The sequence below is a fragment of the Podarcis bocagei genome (genome assembly GCF_964188305.1).
Source record: "Podarcis bocagei genome assembly, chromosome: 7".
In the NCBI taxonomy this organism is placed as follows: Eukaryota; Metazoa; Chordata; class Lepidosauria; order Squamata; family Lacertidae; genus Podarcis; species Podarcis bocagei.
Window position 1 is genome coordinate 2,714,626 of NC_138132.1, and position 19,743 is coordinate 2,734,368.

General features: G+C 47.6%; 1 protein-coding gene across 2 annotated transcripts in view; it reads right to left on the reverse strand.

Annotated features, from left to right (window-relative positions):
• SAMD4B (sterile alpha motif domain containing 4B) overlaps positions 1-19,743 on the reverse strand; it is a 39,241-nt gene that overhangs the window by 6,544 nt on the left and 12,954 nt on the right. Inside the window, exons 2-9 of one of the 2 annotated variants that reach the window (XM_081200332.1) lie at positions 18,678-19,145; positions 12,953-13,435; positions 10,887-11,129; positions 8,923-9,044; positions 7,979-8,065; positions 6,718-7,033; positions 4,192-4,277; positions 3,979-4,097 (exon numbers count right to left, since the gene is read on the reverse strand). In XM_081200332.1, coding sequence (XP_081056458.1) covers positions 3,979-4,097; positions 4,192-4,277; positions 6,718-7,033; positions 7,979-8,065; positions 8,923-9,044; positions 10,887-11,129; positions 12,953-13,435; positions 18,678-18,873 — 1,652 coding nt within the window. In that variant the 5' untranslated portion in view covers positions 18,874-19,145. The remainder of the gene's footprint in view (positions 1-3,978; positions 4,098-4,191; positions 4,278-6,717; positions 7,034-7,978; positions 8,066-8,922; positions 9,045-10,886; positions 11,130-12,952; positions 13,436-18,677; positions 19,146-19,743) is intronic. The other variant, XM_081200333.1, reaches the window with a different exon arrangement.

The following is a 19,743-nucleotide window of genomic DNA, read 5'->3' on the forward strand; positions in this document are numbered from 1 at the left end:
CGGTTTTGATTTACGGGCTACTTTTAAAATGAGGCAGCATTTTAAATTGCATTTTAACCTGCATTTTAAAGTGGTTTTTTCTCTCTTCTTTTTTTCTATTATGTTTTTATTGAAATTTTACTGGTGTTGGCCACCCTGAGCCAGGGAAGGTGGGGTATAAATAACATTTATTATTATTATTAGTATTATTATTATCTGAAGGCGGCCCTGTTTAGGGAAGTTTTTAATATTTAATGCTGTATTGTTTTTAACACTTGATTGGAAGCCGCCCAGAGTGGCTGGGGAAACTCAGCCAGATGGGTGGGGTATAAATAATTTTTTATTATTATTATTATTATTATTATTATTATTATTATTATTATTATTATTATTATTATTATTATTATTATTTTCCCCACTCCTCACATAGACCAGACACACACAACCCGCGCAAAAGGAGAACTGCACTCCCAAAAGACGAGCAGGCCCCAGGAGGCAGCAGAAAGAAAGCCCACGCAAACCACTCTCCTGTGTTTTGAATAGGGTTGTCAACCGATCAATGGCTTTGATCAAAACTGTTAAAGAGCCAGGCAGTTCAGATTTACATATTGCCAACTCCACAATAGGGGATCGCTTTCATAGGATGCTGACTTAAGCGCCGGCAGTTTCCCTTAAGCATGAAAGGAATAATTTGACAAGACGTTGCCCCTCCTTTTCAGGCAAGGTGGAAAGTCATGTGTATTGTTTCAGAGGATTCATTAAGCAACAATGCCCCAACCCTTTTAAGCGTTCCCAAACTTAGGCAGCTGCTTCCAAGACAGCTCTGACAGTGTTGTGGCTCTGCTTTCATCAGCAAGCAAGAGAAAGGTGTGTTTTGTCATAATAGCAGTTAGTACCTCAGCTGCTTGCAAGGCATTAAAGGAAAGTCTTGCTCATCTAAGAAGTGTTTCCTTGAAGCATAAGCTGGTGGCTTTCCAGGTCAGTGGAATGTTTCATACGCATTGAAGGTTACCCCTAGGGTCCCCACCAACTCTGCAATTCTGTGATTGTATGTTACATTCCTGTTCCATTTTGCCCTTCCCAAAGGTGCCAAGTAGACCTGAAGGAGCGTCTCCACCCCCATCGTTCTGCCCGGACACTGAGGTCCAGCACCGAGGGCCTTCTGGCGGTTCCCTCATTGCGAGAAGTGAGGTTACAGGGAACCAGGCAGAGGGCCTTCTCGGCAGTGGCACCCGCCCTGTGGAACACCCTCCCACCAGATGTCAAAGAGAACAACTACCACCAGACTTTTAGAAGACATTTGAAGGCAGCCCTCTTTAGGGAAGCTTTTAATGTTTAACAGACCACTGTATTTTAATATTTTGTTGGAAGCTGCCCAGTGTGGCTGGGGAAGCCCAGCCAGATGGGCGGGGTATAAATAATAAATTATTATTACAGTCATACCTCTTGTTACGTTTGCTTCAGGTTAAATCTTTTCAGGTTGCGTCCCGCGGCGACCCGGAAGTACCGGAAAGGGTTACTTCCGGGTTTCGCCGCTCACGCACGCGCTCAAAATGACGCCATACGCATGCACAGAAGCGGCAAATGGCAACCCGCACACATTGCGTTCTGCTCATGTTGCGAACGGGGCTGCGGAACGGATCCCTTTCGCAACCAGAGGTACCACTGTATTATTATTATGGTGCAAGAAACAGTTTTTAAAAATAAAACTCCTGATGGGTTACATGAAGAGAACTTATTCAGAGTCAGACTACCAGTTCATACTGTCAACTCTGACTGGCAGCAGATGCCCAGGGCCCCTCAGGGGGAGAAAGCTCTTTCCAAGCACCTGGAGGTGCCAGGGGGTTCAATCTGGAGCCTGCCACACACACACACTACCCCCCAGGCAGACTCCCTCCCCTTCATGCCAGCTGCTTCAATCCAGAAACCTGCTCTCTTAGTCACAGTCAGGCACCACCCAGTGCTTGCAGACCCAGCTTTTTCTTTTTTAAAAATTATTATTTTAAAAGCTTCATAATGTTCAAAATGTTTTACATCGAGTCAAGACCAAAAACCGAGTGGTAAGTAGAGATTAATTGAGAATATAAGCAGCAACAGGGGTTCATGTTGGACGTGTAAGAAGCGTGGGAAGCCAGTTTTGGAAAACTGTATTAAACTGACTTAATTCGGCAATGATTTGTAATAATTTGGAATATCAATAAAAATAATTGGCAAATAAAACCTCAAAAAGCAACCCAAACAATGAGTGGCAACTCGCTGGTAAAAATCCACAACGCATAGCTTCATATTGTATTGGAAGGCAGAGACAGCTAAGGAAGTCCAGAGACAGGTTTGATCCAGACATAATCAAGAAAATGAAAGTATTCCATGGTAACAAGGATGGCAAAGAAAAGGTGACTTGTCAATCTGCAGACAGTACCAGATAAAATCAAATTTGGTGGGAACCTGCCAGCCACCAGTACGTTTCTTGATATATGTCAAGAACATCCACCATGTAGTCAGAATTCAGCGGCCAGGCTGCTCACCGGAGCAAGGCAGTTTGAGCATGCAATATCAACCCTGCCTCCGCTGCACGGGCTGCCAATTAGTTTTTCTGGGCCCAGTTCAAAGTGCTGGTTTTGACCAAAACGCCTTAAATGGCTCGGGACTGCAATAGCTCAAGGACCACCTCTTTCCATATGAACCTACCTGGACCCTGAGATTCTCATTTGTGGCCCTTCTCCATGTGCCTCCTATGTGCGAGGTCCAGGAGGTGGCAACACGAGAACGGGGCCTTTTCTGTAGTGGCTCCTTATTTGTCGAATGCTCTCCCCAGGGAGGCTTACCAGGTGCCATTGTTATATGTACATGTCTAGGCACTGGGCAAAACTTTCCTCTTGTGTTTTTTTTAATAGATTATTTTAATGGTTTTTTTTAAAATGGTTTTTTTTTAAATGTAACTATTTTTTTTAAAATGTAACTATGTTTCTCTTCGTTTGCTTGCAAGCTGCTTTGAGTTGCCTTTGGCAAGAAAGAGCCACCAATAAATTTAATAATAATAACAATGCTTTTGAATTATGGTGATAATTGTGGTGATTTGAATTAATAATAAAGATGCTTTTGAATTCTGGTGCTGGAGGAGACTCTTGAGAGTCCCATGGACGGCAAGAAAATCCAACCTCTCCATTCTTAAGGAAATCAGCCCTGAGTGCTCACTGGAAGGACAGATCCTGAAGCTGAGGCTCCAAGACTTTGGCCACTTCAGGAGAAGAGAAGACTCTCTGGAAAAGACCCTGATGTTGGGAAAGATGGAGGGCACAAGGAGAAGGGGACAACAGAGGACGAGATGGTGGGACAGTGTTCTCAAAGCAACCAGCATGAGTTTGACCAAACTGCGGGAGGCAGTGGAAGACAGGAGTGTTGTTTTCATTATTGGTTGTTAGCTGCCCTGAGCCCCGTCTTGGCTGGGGAGGGCGGGGTAGAAATAAAATTTTTATTATTACAGTGGTGCCTCGCAAGATGAAATTAATCCGTTCCGCGAGTCTCTTCGTCTAGCGGTTTTTTCGTCTTGCGAAGCAACCCTATTAGCGGCTTAGCGGATTAGAGCTATTAGCGGTTTAGCGGCTATTAAAGGCTTAGCGGCTAAAAGGCTATTAGCGGCTTAGAAAAAGGGGGGGGGGAGCGAAAAAAATCGCAAGATGTTTTCGTCTTGCAAAGCAAGCCCATAGGGAAATTCGTCTTGCGAAGCGCATCGAAAAACGGAAAACCCTTTCATCTAGCGGGTTTTTCGTCTTGCGAGGCATTCGTCTTGCGGGGCACCACTGTATTATTATGTGCTCTGGTCCGTAGGGTCACAAAGAGTTGGACACGACTAAACAACAACAACAAGATAATAACAACAGCCGCATAAAACCCTAGCTTCCAGTCTTAGAACCCTCTGTGGCAGGAGGCTGCCCTGCCTAACCCAGGACCCTCCTGGCCTAATCCTGTCCCTTGAACTCCTTGCTCCTGCCAACTCACCCTTTCTGCGGACGGTAGCCTTGCATGTCCAGCACGGCCTTCCTGGGAAACGTCCGGAGTAACTTTAGCACCTGCTGCTTCCAGGACAGGAGCCTCTTCTTCTGCGTCTCTGTGAAAGCCTGGAGGGAGAGCACAGGAGGGCAGGCGTGAGTTGGGCTGGGCAGAGCGGGCGGACATGGGGCCCTAACCCTCTCCGGGAAGCCCAGTCCCTACCTCGTGCATCAGGCATTTCTCTATCAGCTGAAGGTAGCTGGTGATGTTCTCCTCGTCCGGTCGGGAGACCAGCAACTGCGTACACACTGCAGGGGAAAGGAAAAGAAAGGAAGTGAAAATAAAGCGGCTGCTGTCATAATGCCGTTAACACAGATCTACAGGGGAACCACAACTGGAAAACTGTGTGCAGCTGTGGTCACCTCGCCTCCAGGCTTGATTACTGTAACTCTACGTGGGGCTGCCCTTGAGACTGACCCAGAAACTCCAGCGGGTGCAGAATGAAGTGGCAAGGCTACTTATGGGGTCCTTGCCGCAGGATCACATTCACCCGGTGCTATACCAGCTGCACTGGCTCCTCGTGGAGTACAGGGTCAGGTTTAAGGCGCTGGTTTTAACCTTTAAAGCCCTATACAGTGGTACCTCAGGTTACAGACGCTTCAGGTTACAGTCACTTCAGGTTACAGACTCCGCTAACCCAGAAATAGTACCTCGGGTTAAGAACTTTGCTTCAGGATAAGAACAGAAATCGTGCGGTGGCAGCGCAGCGGCAGTGGGAGGCCCCATTAGCTAAAGTGGTGCATCAGGTTAAGAACAGTTTCAGGTTAAGAATGGACCTCCAGAACGAATTAAGTTCTTAACCAGAGGTACTACTGTATGGTCTAGGACCCTCGTACCTACGGGACTGCCTCTCCTGGTATGCCCTACGGAGGACCTTATGGTCTTCAAATAAAAACATCTTGGAGATCCCGGGCCACAGGGAGGTTAGGCTGGCCTCAACCAGAGCCAGGGCTTTTTCAGCCATGGCCCCAGTTTGGTGGAACGCTCTGTCACAAGAGACTAGGGCCCTGCGGGACTTGACATCTTTCCGCACGGCCTGCAAGACAGAGCTGTTCCACCAGGCCTTTGGCCAAGGCACAGCCTGACCCCCTCTCTCCTTCTGTAATCCTCATAGAACTCTAGCCCAATGGTTGCCATTAATTTGATTCTGAATTGATTTTAGAATGTATGGTAGCATCTTAGGGTAAAAACAAACTGAAGAAACAGGGCTCCAGTTTACCGTATTTGTCTGTGTATAACATGCCCCCGTGTATAAGACGCCCCCTATTTTTGGGGACTCAAATTTGGGAAAATGGGTTGTTGAGGTTTTTTTGGGATGATTGCCCAAAAACAAGCAAACCGCCAGACTGACGATGGCAATCGCACGCATCTTTGAATAGCCCACTCACAGCCACGAGCCAATCAGCAGCAGCCTTAGCCGCACCCACAAATCAACTGCCCTGACAATCTCCTGCTCACAGCAGCAACCGACCCCCCATCCCACCTGTGCACTACCTGTGTATAAGACAACCCCAAATTTTGGATATGAATTTCTCGGGGGGGGGGGGAACCTCGTATTATATACAGAAAAGTACGGTATTTTACCCTCTTCTCATAGCTACCATAACCCTTCTATATTTTACAGTGTCTTACAATCAACTTTGGAGATACAGCTCTTCAATTTCTCTCCACCGTTCACTGCTGTTAGCTTCCTGCATCCACATCATAATAATAGTAATAATAATAATTTTCTTTTATTTATATTCTGCCCTCCCCAACCGAAGCCGGGCTCAGAGCGGCTAACAACAGTAAAGTAATACAGCATTCTAAAATCAATTCATTATAAAATCAGTTCAAATCAAATTAATAGCAACCATTGGGCTAGAGTTCTGTGAGGATTACCAAAGGAGGAGGTCAGAATGCGCCTTGGCCAAAGGCCTGGTGGAACAGCTCTGTCTTGCAGGCCCTGCGGAAAGATGTCAAGTCCCACAGGGCCCTAGTCTCTTGTGACAGAGCGTTCCACCAGATCGGGGCCAGTACTGAAAAAGCCCTGGCTCTGGTTGAGACCAGCCTAACCTCTCTGTGGCCCGGGATCTCCAAGATGTTTTTGTTTGAAGACCGTAAGGGCCTCGGTGGGACATACCAGGAGAGGCGGTCCCGTAGGTACGAGGGTCTTAAGCGTATAGGGCTTTAAAGGTTAAAAGCAGCACCTTGAACCTGATCCTGTACTCCACCGGGAGCCAGTGCAGCTGGTATAGCACCGGGTGAATGTGCTCCTGCGGTGAGAACCCCGTAAGGAGTCTCGCCGCGGCGTTCTGCACCCTCTGGAGTTTCTGGGTCAGTCTCAAGGGCAACCCCACGTAGAGTGAGTTGCAATAATCCAGTCTGGAGGTGACTGTTGCGTGGATCACAGTGGCTAGGTCAGGGCGAGAGAGGTAAGGAGCTCTGCTGCTAAGTTTCAGATCACCCACCCATCGCACAGGTGGCCGCCCCCTTGATCATTGGAAACCGGAGGGGTCTGCATGTCCATTTTAACTTCGGGGGCCCTGGGGCAAGGGTCCCTGTAGGACTAAAGCAGTGTTAGCACGGAGACCCGGCCATTTCAAAAGACCAACCCTAAACCTAAGAGGGACCATGAGGCGTTAAGAGGGTTCCCTGGGCGGCACAAATCCTACCGCTTCAGACCTGGTGGCAACCCGGAGCCCTCACCTTTGCCCATCACCCGGGTGAACTGCCCTGCAATGTCCCCCTCGGCGATGGGCGCTGCCCCCGACTCCCCGTCGCAAGGGGAGCCTGTCGGGGGCAGGAAGGTGTCAGTGGCCGGGTCCTTGTCCTCGGAGGGGTTTCCGCTCTTGTCCAGACACAGCTTGGTGGCTCCGCGCTGCTCCACAGGCAGCTGCTGCTGCTGCTGGCTCTCCTTGGACGCTGCCATGGCCTGCAGGGCGTGGAAGGCCTTGATGGGGGTGATGATGATCTGCTGCAGCTCCTGGAGGGCGTTCCACAAGTTCCCCCCTTCCAAGATGTCCTGGGGGGGGGCGGGTGAGAGGGGGAGGAGGAGGAGAGGAAAAGGAGAACTTGAAGAGGGGAATTTTTCGGCAGCTCAAGACTTGGCGGGGAGATGGAGGAGAAGCGGCTAGAAGCATTACGGAAAATGAGCTTTTGTCGAAGTTCATTTGGATTTCCGTACTAAAGTATTGTTTAGGGACTTTCGCTGGGAAACATATTGTTTATTAGTGTGTATGCATTCATATTGTTTTTATTGTTTTTAATATGCTTTCATTATTTTTATTATGTAGTTTGTGCTTTGACTAATTTTTTATTATGTATTTTGTGCTTCATATATTGTAACTTTATGTTGTGAGACCTACCGGTATATACAAATTATTATTATTATTAGTGCTTTTTTCTGAAACAAATGTTTAGGAGTGCTCTCATTTTCCTACTCATATTGAAATACTGCCCCCTCAATGAGGCCAAACTTAGATTCACAAAATGTTGAGGGGTACGTGTACCCCTGTGTACCCCGTAAAAAACACTGATGATGGTGATGATTATTGAGTTACACTGTTATTCTAAATCAGATTTTGGACGCATTTAGCTCCTATTTTAGACACCATGTCTTTCCCACAGCTTCAGGATACTCAAATGACAATTCTGTTCCATTTAATACAGGAAACTCACCTCCTATGAGGGGGTTTCGTTCTGGGGGTGGCACATGCACAAGGGACCACCCCATAACCACAAGCAAGACAGAGAGCTATTAGGGGAAAACCCTGTGCAAAAAGAGCTTTTGAGGTCTCCGCCATCCATGCATTTAAATCTGCGTGATTTCAACCATATCAAGTTGAAATCACACAGGTTAAAATGTGCATCAGCTGTGAGTTACTGGTACTGTTAAACTTACGAGACCCTCGGAAGCCCAGCCCTGCCTCTCAGCAGCAAAGTCTCCACCTTCAACTGGCTCTCTTACCTTCTCCAGAGACTTCAGGACGCTCTGCCTCTCCCGCAGCTTCTGGATGCTCAGGGCGATTTTGTGCCTCGCTCCTTTGGTGACGTTCTGGTCAGGGAAAAGAGGGACAGCTGAAATACCCACCAGCAGAGGCAGCTGCCGCCCAGCCCTCGGAGGAAGAAGCTAAGAGAGTTTGTGTACTGGTCCAGTAAACGCTTCCGCTGCGCCACCAGCAACAGCTCTCTTTGCAGAGCATTAATTAAGTCCAGTGCAGAGATTCTTGTTGCAGTACAAGCTTCAAAGTCTCAGCAGCAAAGAAATAACGACACAGGGAAGCCTGTCTTTCCAAAGACAGGTTTATTGCAGAAAGATAACAGAAACACCTCCGGAGCTTTCGGACATTTTTGCTTCACGCCCCACACCATGCAGAGAAAACAAACACTCTTTATATACTGAGCAACTTAACAACTTAACCAGCTTGACTACTTACAAGTTACATGACATTGCTAACTTGCCAGCGTCTTAGGTTTCACGCCCTAACAGAAGCGTCTTTGAAAATGTGCGGCAGCCCTCCAAGAATGGATGGTCTCAAGCGATACCCGCCTTTACAAAACAGCCACAGAAACTCTAAGCATGCGTGAGCATAACAATGACATGTTGCATAAAAAAAACTCCTAAGCCTCTAAGATTTCCTTTGGGGGTGGCAGTCCTCAAAGTTGTAATGAAAGGCTTAAAGGCATGCAGATAGTGTTGTGAACTGCCCTGAGACCTGTGGGTATGGGAAGTTATAGAAATTTAATAAATAATAGTAATGGCTTCTCAGAAACCCAAAGGGCCCCTGGTAAGAGGTCTTCCAACAGTCTGGTGGCACAGGATTAACTCTAGAAATGCTTTCTTTCCCCAGACCCCCCCCCCACTTGCAAAGCAGTCGCCCCCAGCTGCCCCCAGGACTCTGGTTTAAGCACCTTGTGCAGTACCTGCGACTCCAGGTGTTGCTCTGTGAGCGTCATCATCTCTTCGTAGGTCATCTGGGAGAAGAGGGCTGCATATTTGTGGAGGCGAAGACTCTTCAGCCACGAGGGGACATCTGTGGAGAGCGGTCGAGAGGTAAGACACCTTTGGGGGACAGCCTTGTGAGTGAGCCAATGTCACGGAGTGTGGAATCTAGGCAAACTGTATTGGGTCAGGCCCTTGCGGCGCAACAGAAGCGAAGTTGCCTGAACCATGTGTATTAATAAAACTTATAAACCATGTCGTTTTATGCTGATTGAAAACGGAAATGTTTTAAAAGTATTTTAAGGTCTTTCGGGGGCTGTTTTCTTGTGCTGAAAGCCATTTTGGTCTCCCTTTTGAGAGGAGTAGAATAAACTCCCACCGGCCTCACCCTGAGTGGCCAATGGTCAGGAATGACGAGACACCTGAAGGGCAACAAGTTGGGGAAGGCCGAAGAGTAGTAAAAAACTGAGTGCCAGGGACCTGTCCCAGGAATGAGGCACCTCAGAATGGGGAGTGTTCTTACCGCCCTTGGTCAGGACTATGTCTATTGGCATAGCAGTGTCTTTTAAACAAAAGGACGTTTCCCAGGTAACAGGGTCTACAGGAGGGGCCAAGGCTAAGCCTATGTTTGCGACTCCCATTGGGACCATCAAGTCTCTGACTGCTGCAGACTCAGCTGCCTCGACCTGGGGCTGAACAGGCAAGAGGTGTGTCTGTATTTAACTCTCTCTCACACACAAATACACAGGCCAGGCAACTGATTCCTCCAGAGCTTCCTGGGCATGAGAACATGGCAAGCCAAGAGGGACTGAAGAGAATGGGCATTTGTGCCATTTTACAAAGTTTGAGGGGGGGAAATGGACTGCTCAAAGATGCAGCTACACATACACGTCTGAGGACTCCTTTTGCAGAATCCTCAAATCCCGTTATCAGGGCTGGTGCTCAGCAGCTCTTTCCGATATTTTGAATTACTATAACTGCATTGTTTTGATGATTTTGTAAGAACTGCAGAACTGTAGCGCTGGAAGGGACCACAAAGGTCACCCAGTCCAACCCCCGGCAATGGAGGAGTCCTTTGCCCAACATGGGGCTCAAACCCATGAGCCTGAGTGTCTCATGCTCTACTGGTTTGGCTCTATTTCATAGAATCCTAGAGTTGGAAGAGACCACAAGGGCCATCGAGTCCAACCCCCTGCCAAGCAGGAAACACCATCAGAGCACTCCTGACATATGGTTGTCAAGCCTCTGCTTAAAGACCTCCAAAGGAGGAGACTCCACCACACTCCTTGGCAGCAAATTCCACTGTCAAACAGCTCTTACTGCCAGGAAGTTCTTCCTAATGTTTAGGTGGAATCTTCTTTCTTGTAGTTTGGATCCACTGCTCCGTGTCCGCTTCTCTGGAGCAGCAGAAAACAACCTTTCTCCCTCCTCTATGTGACATCCTTTTATATATTTGAACATGGCTATCATATCACCCCTTAACCTCCTCTTCTCCAGGCTAAACATGCCCAGCTCCCTTAGCCGTTCCTCATAAGGCATCGTTTCCAGGCCTTTGACCATTTTGGTTGCCCTCCTCTGGACACGTTCCAGTTTGTCAGTGTCCTTCTTGAACTGTGGTGCCCAGAACTGGACACAGTACTCCAGGTGAGGTCTGACCAGAGCAGAATACAGTGGCACTATGTTCCTGCGTTTGATATTACAGCGGCTGCAATGTTTTTAATGCTACGGCGATTGTTGTGAGCCGCTTTGAGCTCAACATTTGCTGTTGGAAAAGCAGAATACAAATATTAAATCGAATCAAGCCGATTTGGTAGAACGGGGTTTCCTGTGGTTTGGGGACCGGCATTCATCTTTGAGACCAGCCAGGAGGACAGAACCCCAGTCCACCAAAGTGGCTGTCGAGTCCAGCCGCACCCTCCCCCTCCCAAACTACCTTTCATGCCGCTCCCCTCCTCCTGGAAGGTGTTTCGGCTGCCAGACTGCTCCTCCGTCTGCTCGCTGCCCGATGAGGCCACGCTGCTCTGGGGGGAGAGGGGAGCGTGCTCCCCGCCGGGGATGAAGGCTGGCCGGGCGCCCATCTCGTCCACGCTCATCCACTCGCTGGGGACCTGCTGGCTGGTGGGGATGAGGGACATGGAGCGCTTCAGCGGGCTGGGGTGGATTTGGCAGGGGAGAGCTGGAAGGAGGGAAGAGATGGTTAGGACCTGCCGACAATGGCCCCACACTAAGGGCGCAAAATCATCAGGAAGCCTTCAGCAGCTTAGGAAAGATTTCAGGACCAAGGCAAGTTTACAAATTCCAAACCTATCGAGTGGCTGTACTACCCAGAGTGTAGGTTCATTCGGTGAACCTGACCGGAAGGAAGTTTGAGCAGGAATACACCGAGAACCACCAATTTGTCTTCTGAGGTCCTTCTTCGTGTGCCCCCTATACGGGAGGTTCGGAGGGTGGCAGCAGCTTTTCAGTGGTGGCTCCCCATTTGTGGAACGCTCTCCCCAGGAAAGCTCACCTGGCACCATCAATATATATCAAGCACAATTCAAAGTGTTGGTGCTGACCTTTAAAGCCCTAAACGGCTTCGGCCCTGTATATCTGAAGGAGCGTCTCCACCCCCATCATCCAGCCTGGACACTGAGGTGAGGTTACGGGGAACCAGGCAGAGGGCCTTCTCGGCAGTGGTGCCGCCCTGTGGAATGCCCTCCTGCCAGATGTCAGAGATAAACAACTATATGTCTTTCAGAAGACATCTGAAGGCAGACCTGTATAGGGAAGTTTTTAATGTCTGATGTTTTATTATGTTTTCATATCTGCTGGAAGCCAGCCAGATAGGTGGGGTATAATAATAATAATAATAATAATAATAATAATAATAATAATAATAATAATGTATTCAGGCACCAGGCAAATTCATTACTTTTTAACCAGGCCTTTGGTTTTTAACTGTCTATGTTCTTTTAGAGTAGGTGGAATGTTTTCATGTATTTTCTTTTCTGGTAAGTTGCTTTGAGTTGACATGGCAAAACAAGCAACTAATACATTTAATAATAATAATAATAATAATGTTCAGGCAAGGAACTGGAATGACCCAACTGGCTGACTAGGCCTCAAGGATCACCCAACCAAAAAGGTTTCACACAGTCCTTTGCAGTGCCTACAATTCTGAAATGTTTTCTTAGCTCTGGCATGAGGATAGGAAAGCAAGACACACAGCTTTTGATATCAACAGACAGATTCCTCCCAGAGATCATAGAATCCTAGAGTTGGAAGAGACCACAAGGGCCATCGAGTCCAACCCCCTGCCAAGCAGGAAACACCATCAGAGCACTCCTGACATATGGTTATCAAGCCTCTGCTTAAAGACCTCCAAAGGAGGAGACTCCACCACACTCCTGGGCAGCAAATTCCACTGTCAAACAGCTCTTACTGTCAGGAAGTTCTTCCTAATGTTTAGGTGGAATCTTCTTTCTTGTAGTTTGGCTCCATTGCTCCGTGTCCGCTTCTCTGGAGCAGCAGAAAACAACCTTTCTCCCTCCTCTATGTGACATCCTTTTATATATTTGAACATGGCTATCATATCACCCCTTAACCTCCTCTTCTCCAGGCTAAACATGCCCAGCTCCCTTAGCCGTTCCTCATAAGGCATCGTTTCCAGGCCTTTGACGAGAGAGCTCCCTCTGGCTCGAGACAGACAGCTCTGTTTATTTCCAAGCCATTTCACCAAAAACTGGGAAATACTAAGCTAATCAGAATTGGTTAACTCCTTCCAGGGGCAACCTTTTAGAGCAGCAGAGATATTCTTTCAGAAAGGCTGCTCCTGAGGGAACTGCTGCGGAGGGGCAAGGACCTACCTTAGTGAATTGGGAAGGTCTTCTATGTCCCAAGACATAGACTTTAGATTTATTTATTTTTTTGCAGGAAAACACCCCCACCTTCCCCCTCCCAAGCAAAACAGCGCCTGTTTCACAGACCCTCCTCACCCCTCCGCCCTGCCTTCCACACCTGTGTTTGCATTGCTCCCGATACTGTTGATGGCCGACGGCACGGATCCAGAGGAATGGAAGGACATGTGCCCATTTTCCCGCGGCGGCTTCTCCTGCCAGCCGTGCCCCAGGTCTCCGAGGCCCGTGTCCACGGGGCCCTGCCACTCGTCCGAGCCCTGGCGCGAGTGGTAGGCCGTGTCGGGCCGCCCCCTGCTCTGGCCGGAGTAGCCGCTGGAGAGGCGTTCCTCCAGGTGGTTGAGCCACAGGGCCAGGGAGTTGCGGTCGTCCAGCGTGGTGGCCGGGTGGATGAGGGCGTAGGAGAGGAGCTGTCGGCTCTCCTCGATGAAGAGGCTGCTCTCGATGGAGTAGGCTAGCACCTTCTGCAAGAGCTTCATGTACTCGGACTTGGCGTCCGTGTTGCCAGGCTGGAGGAGAGGCAGGTGGGAGAGGAGCAGGGAGACTGCCTTGTCCTTGGGCTCTTGGTGCCACTGACTGATGACAGCTGTTGGGGTAAAAGAGAGAGGCAAGTCAAGAGAATATCTGGTGCTGCTGGGGAAGATGGACTGATTTCGGTTGATTTGATTGACATCCTATGCCCTCTTAAAATGTGTTGGGGGGTCACTGCTGTTTTCATTTTGATTATGTGCTTTGCTCCATTTTATTTATTTATACTTTTCAAGTTTATACATTTTGCTAGTTTTATAGATTTCACTCATTTCGACATTTCAAAACTTGACTTCCATCCCCCCCATTTCTGTGGTTCCTTAAACTTTTTATTATCTTCTGCATATCCAAATTAACTTAATTTATTCAATTATTCAACTTCTTTAAATATACACTCTTATAAAATTGCAGGTTGCTACAATGACCCTGTCAATGTTTTTATCTGTTTCTAATTTATCTGTAAATATTCAATAAACCATTTCCATTCTTTTATTAAAAAAACTGTTATCTTGATTTTTCGGTAACTTTCACCATTTCTGCATATTCCACTGTATCCATTCTTCCTTTACTGGGACTTCTGCTTCTTTCCATTTTGGGGCCAGTAACATTCTTGCCGCTGTAGTTGCATACATGAATAAGTTTCTATAGTTTCTATACATTTTAGGTACTTCTGTCCCTTTAATTCCCAAAAGAAAAGCTTCTGGTTGCTGGTTTTTTTAAACAAAGGTTACTTTAAACATCCTTTTCATTTCATTATATATTATTTCCAAGAAATGAATTGATTATGTACTTTGTGGTTTTATATTCTGATTTTAGCTTTCTTGATCTCCTGCCCTCAGGAAGAAGATATAGAAGCATGATTAGTCGCACCAACAGGGTAAAGAGCAGCTTCTATCCGTGGGCTGTTAGGCTGCTGAATGAAAAGATAACAACAAGGCAACGGGTTTGGTGGGTGTGCGTCAGTAAACGAGGGAAATTAAGACTAAGAGAGCTGAGTGGGAGGGGGTGCTCGTGTAATCTCAATGTATACAAGTTGTACAGGTGACAATAAAGTATTTCAATTTTTTCAATTTTAATTTTAGCCTGTGAACCGCCCTAAGACCTGCAGTATAGGGCGGTGTCAGGGAACTGCCATCGGAGCCAGGGGGAGAGGGAGGGCTCCAGAGGGATTCCGGAGAGCGTCCCGGGAGGGAGAGAAGCAGCACATCTTCTGGGGAAGGAAATCAGCGTAGCACCAGTGGAGAAGGGGGGCAGATGGGGGAATCGGCAAGGTGGCTCTATGACTCCTCACCAGGGACCAGCGGGGAGAGCACGGGTCCACCGCTGCCCACACCCTCCCGGCGCAGAAGGCTTCCGCGCAGGGAGAGTAGGCGGAGACTAGACGTCAAAGAACTTCTTTGCTGGAGGAAGTTCAAGAAACGCCCACTGACGGATTCTGCCAGCGATTGAGACAGCCACGGGCGAGTGGCTGTCCGGACAGAAAAGGTTCACTCAGGCAACCCAGCCAGGTGTGGCGCCGATTTACGCACGAGCAACCCCTAGAACCATTACAGGCGGTATACAAATTACTGGTCACTGTCTCTTCGAGCTCCTGCCGTCGGGACGGAGATACAGGACGATGAAGACAAGAACGAGCCGTCTCAAGAACAGCTTCTTCCCCAGAGCGATCTCGGCCCTGAATGGGAAGCCTGGACTTCGAAAGTCATCTAATCTTCCTTGCTGTTTTATACTGTATTGTTTTAATTAGTGTTTTTATAGTTGTTTTGATTTTATGTGGAGTGCCCTACCTGGGTGGATGGAGCAGCCAAGTAATTTCGTTGTCCCCGAGAGGGGGCAATGACAATAAAGATATTATTATTTATTATTATTATTATTATTATTATTATTATTATTATTATTATTATTATTTGCTCTGTAAGACTCACTTTTTCCCTCCTAAAAAGTAAAGGGAAATGTGTGTGCATCTTATGGAGCAAATGCAGGCTGCGCAGCTATCCCAGAAGCCAGAACAGCAAGAGGGATTGCTGCTTTCACTGCACAGCGATCCCTCTTGCTGTTCTGGCTTCTGAGATTCAGAATATTTTTTTTTCTTGTTTTCCTCCTCCAAAAACTAGGTGCGTCTTGTGGTCTGGTGCGTCTTATAGAGCGAAAAATACGGTAACTAAACAACAATGACGAGCCACTTCCAGGCACTCCAGTGTAAGCCTCTGTGAATTGAAGCAAGACCCTCCACACCAAGATACTGTAGCCTGATGGCTTAGCTGAGAGGGCATCATGGGAGGGGCGTTTAAAGCCACCCCACCCCACCTCTTGCCCTTGGAAGCCTTGCAAGCAGCTGCGGGAGAAGGACACTGAGCAACATCAGTTGCTCTAGGACTAAGGAGAAACTGTGAAGCTCCCTTATTATTTTTTGCTATTGAATGCTGCATGTTGTTTAATCATTCCGGTTACATTTAAGGTACAGTGGTACCTCCAGTTGCGGACGGGATCTGTTCCGGAGCTCTGGTCAGATAATGAGGTTTCCGCAACCAGAGGGATCGCTTCTGCACATGTGTGCACGGCAAAACCCGGAAAAATACTTCCGGGTTAGCCGCGTTCGCATCCTGAAGGATATGCAACCGGAGGTGTGCCTATCCAGAGGTACCACTGTACTAAAATGTGGGGGTTTTTAAGTTATTATATTTTTGTTTTGCTGTGCTATTGTAAAATTGGTTATTGTAATTTTGTGTTGTGAACTGCCCTGAGAAGGATAGTATACAAATTTAATAAAGAAAACCATAATAATACAGGCAGCCCCCAGTTTACGCAGGGGTTATGTTCCGAGGCACTGAGCACATCGGTAAAATTGTTTATAACTGAAACCCATTGAAACAGCCTGCAAACAATGAGTGCTAAAATGCCAAGGTTAGGGAAATTAAGAGGTTACAGCTGTATTGATTTGGTAAAAGACAGGAGGAGTAAAAGGTTAATTAGTTAAATTCTGAAGTGAGGATTTGCTGGAAGAAATTTGAAAATAGGGATTCAGAAAGGGAAGGTATGGGGAAGTCGGAGAAACAGGGTTCAAGAAAAGAAGGTTTTGAAATTTTACATGTTTATGTGTTTGTTTGTTATTGTATTGCGTATTGTTTGTGTTAAATATGTGTTAAAAAACCAATAAAAATCATTATAAAAAAAAGAAACAGCCTGCAAACACCCTCTTCTGCACCCTCCCTTTCAGTGACGTCTTTATGACGTTTCCGGGTCACATCTGGGTTCAGCACAATACACACAATCACAATCATGCTGAACAAGTGGCTGCCTGTAATAAGTTTTCGTAGTGTTTGTTTGAAATGCATTCCTGTTTTTCTTTGTTGTAAGCTGCTTTGAGCACATTTTTTTCTGTGTGTGGAAAGGCAGCATACAAATAAAAAACAAACAAACGAATCCATTTACCTAGCACCACTGTGGTGTTTTTCAGACAGTGACGCTGGAAGCCACAGGTGAGGAAAGAGTGCCAGGATCCTGCCAACGCCTTCTCCAATGGGCCATCTGGTTGGCCACTGTGAGAACAGGATGCTGAACTAGTTAGGCCACTGGCCTGATCCTGCAGGCTCATCTTACATCCTTACATTTGAACGAAAGCACCTTCAATTGTTTCTGGAGTGTGTAGACCAGGCACCCCCAAACTCAGTCCTCCAGATATTTTGGGACTACAATTCCCATCATCCCTGACCTGTTAGCTAGGGAATATGGGAGTTGTAGTCCCGAAACATCTAGAGGGCTGAGTTTGGGGATGCCTGGTGTAGACAGAGATGCCGTTCCACAGAATAGGAGCAGCTACAGTAAAAGCCCTGCTCTCGGTTACTTCGGAGCAGGCTTCTGAGATTTTCAGAACTTGCAGGAGAAAGCTCTCCTGCAGACAAAATCAGGCTCTTCTTAGGACCACCTTCCCCAAGTTGAAGCCCTCCAAATGTTTCCGACTACAGCTCCCAGCAGCCACCTGGCTGGGGTTGCTGGGAGTTGTAGTCCAAAGCATCTGGAGGGCTTTATCTTGGGGGGGGGGGTTGATTGAGGGTGCTCTGAATTGTCTCCTGGCTTTACGTCAGCAGCCTACGAAAGAGATTCAGTGAATTGAACCTCATTTCTCCCTTTTGCCTTAATCTTGGGCTACACTATTATTAGAGAGCTGTAGGAGTTGCATTTCGCCTCACAGATAAAAGGGAGGCGCTTGTGTGTGTCAGTTGCAAGGGTGGGGGTGGTGAAGGGGGTGCGTGCGCTTGGGGAATGGAGCTTAACTGAGTGGCATGGAGTTCTCACAGCTTAGCAAGATCCAGCTGAACTTGTGAGGACACTTGGTCCTTATCAGGCGTTCGGCAAAAGGCGGCAGATGCCACAAGCTGATCACCCCCAAAGTGCATGCATTATGCACTCCTAATCTGCAAATTATCCGAGATTAGTTATAGGAGGTCTACTTTTCCTCAGTGTTCAGTCACGAGTAAATTGAGTGGGGGGAGCTCCTTGACCCATTTGCAATTTTTAGGCGAGCACTTAAATGCAAAGTGTGAATCAGGGAGAACGTGCATTTGCAAACATGTGTACCGGAGAGGCCCACTCACAGAGCTGGAATTAGCTGCAGCTAAACCATATGCTCTGGGCAAACGCAGGTCTTCTATCTATCACAGTGTGCGAAGTGGCGCGAGGGGATGAATCACAGAGCTTCATGAATAAGGAATGGATTCATAATTTTATCTCCTCCTTTAATATCAGAATGCCGAGTCACCCAATAAAAAATGACTGGCAATAGGTTGAGACAGGTCAGAAGTACTTTAACACAGCACAACACACAATTAATCTATGGAATTCGCTGCTTCGAAACGGCCATTAGCCATGGGGAATTTTCTGAAAAACTGGACCTCTTCTTTGTGAATCTGCTAAACAGCAGCTCTGAGACACCACAGCTAACTGGAGCCGTGCTCACATGAATACCAGGTGATCAGTGTTCGAAATTAGCCAGGCGCGTTTTGTGATAGGCAATTCACCTTTCACGAGGAAGCAGAGATGCCTGAACACCTGGTTTAGCGCATAACATCACCATCTGGCTGGCAACACCTTTCTTCATCGTTCTGCCCCTCAATCATTTTGGTTACCCTTCTCTGAACCTTTCCCATCTCTACAAAACCCTTTTGGAGGTGAGCGACCAGAGCGTGCCCAACCCAATTAAGGACCCGTGGCAATATTGCCACATAAGCAGATGGTCTGAATCCATTCGGACTGTGAGGATGTTAGACGTAAGTTCCAGAGGGAAAAAAGAGCTGACTTACCTGCACTGTTGGCCTCTGACTCCAGAACGTGGATCTCTGTGCAATCTGCCAACGAGTGCTCCAGGCACAGCTGCAGAAAGCGGGCTTGAGTGCGAGAGATGCGCTTGAGGAGAGACAGCAGGGCCACCGTCTGCTCACATTCGTTCCAACCTTTGAACCAGCCAGCAAGGATGCCCACCTGGTCCCGGAACATCATGGTGGCTGGCACCTCAGGTTCGGCGGCAACTCACCCACAATGGGGTCAAGGAAGCACCAGGGTTTGGGGTGGGGTAGGGTAGGGTAGGGGGAAGGACCCCTCACATGGTTTCAACCTCAAGTCTGGAGGCTCGGCAGAAGGCCACAAACCAGAACACTGACTTTCCCGTTAGCAGAAAAGCAGAATGGCATGGAAAGGGAGGCTTTGCTGTTCCGAAGATCTTTGGGTTCTTTGGGGATTATTCCACTTCAGCAGGATGTCTCAGAACCCCCCTGTAAGAGAGAACGAGAGTCAAGGATGAGGATCTTTGCATCCCTACATATTTGTCTGTACCCTACAAAATTATGTTGGGCAAACAGAACCCCATGCTTTCAAAAACTCCTGTCTATCAACACAATGTGGTGACAATGGAACGGCCAGGCCCATTCGCATTTGTTTTTAACGTGATACTTTTTAATTATTGTGAAAGGCTCCCTGAGAATATTTATATTGAAGGGTGGCATAGTAGTTGGTTAAAAAAAAAAATACTGACTCAAGGAAATGTTAGGCCTGGGTCTGGTGGACCAGAGTTCAAATTCAGAAGTGTCTCTGGGAGGTAGAGTCCAGGGGCAACTGCTTTGGACAGTTCACACAAGGCTCAACATTTTGAACTACAAAATGCACGGTGATGACGATGGCGAACTCAAGAGTGTAGAGCCCCTTTCACTGAATCACAGAAGTGCTCTTGGAAGGTACCCCAAGGGTCATCTAGCCCAACCCCCTGGGATGCAGGAATTACGGGTTTGGAATCGCATCTTGCAGCCTTCTAATCCGAGAATGCCAACCTAGGCCACGATCACAAAGCATTTGCTTCGGTTTGACTGGAACGTT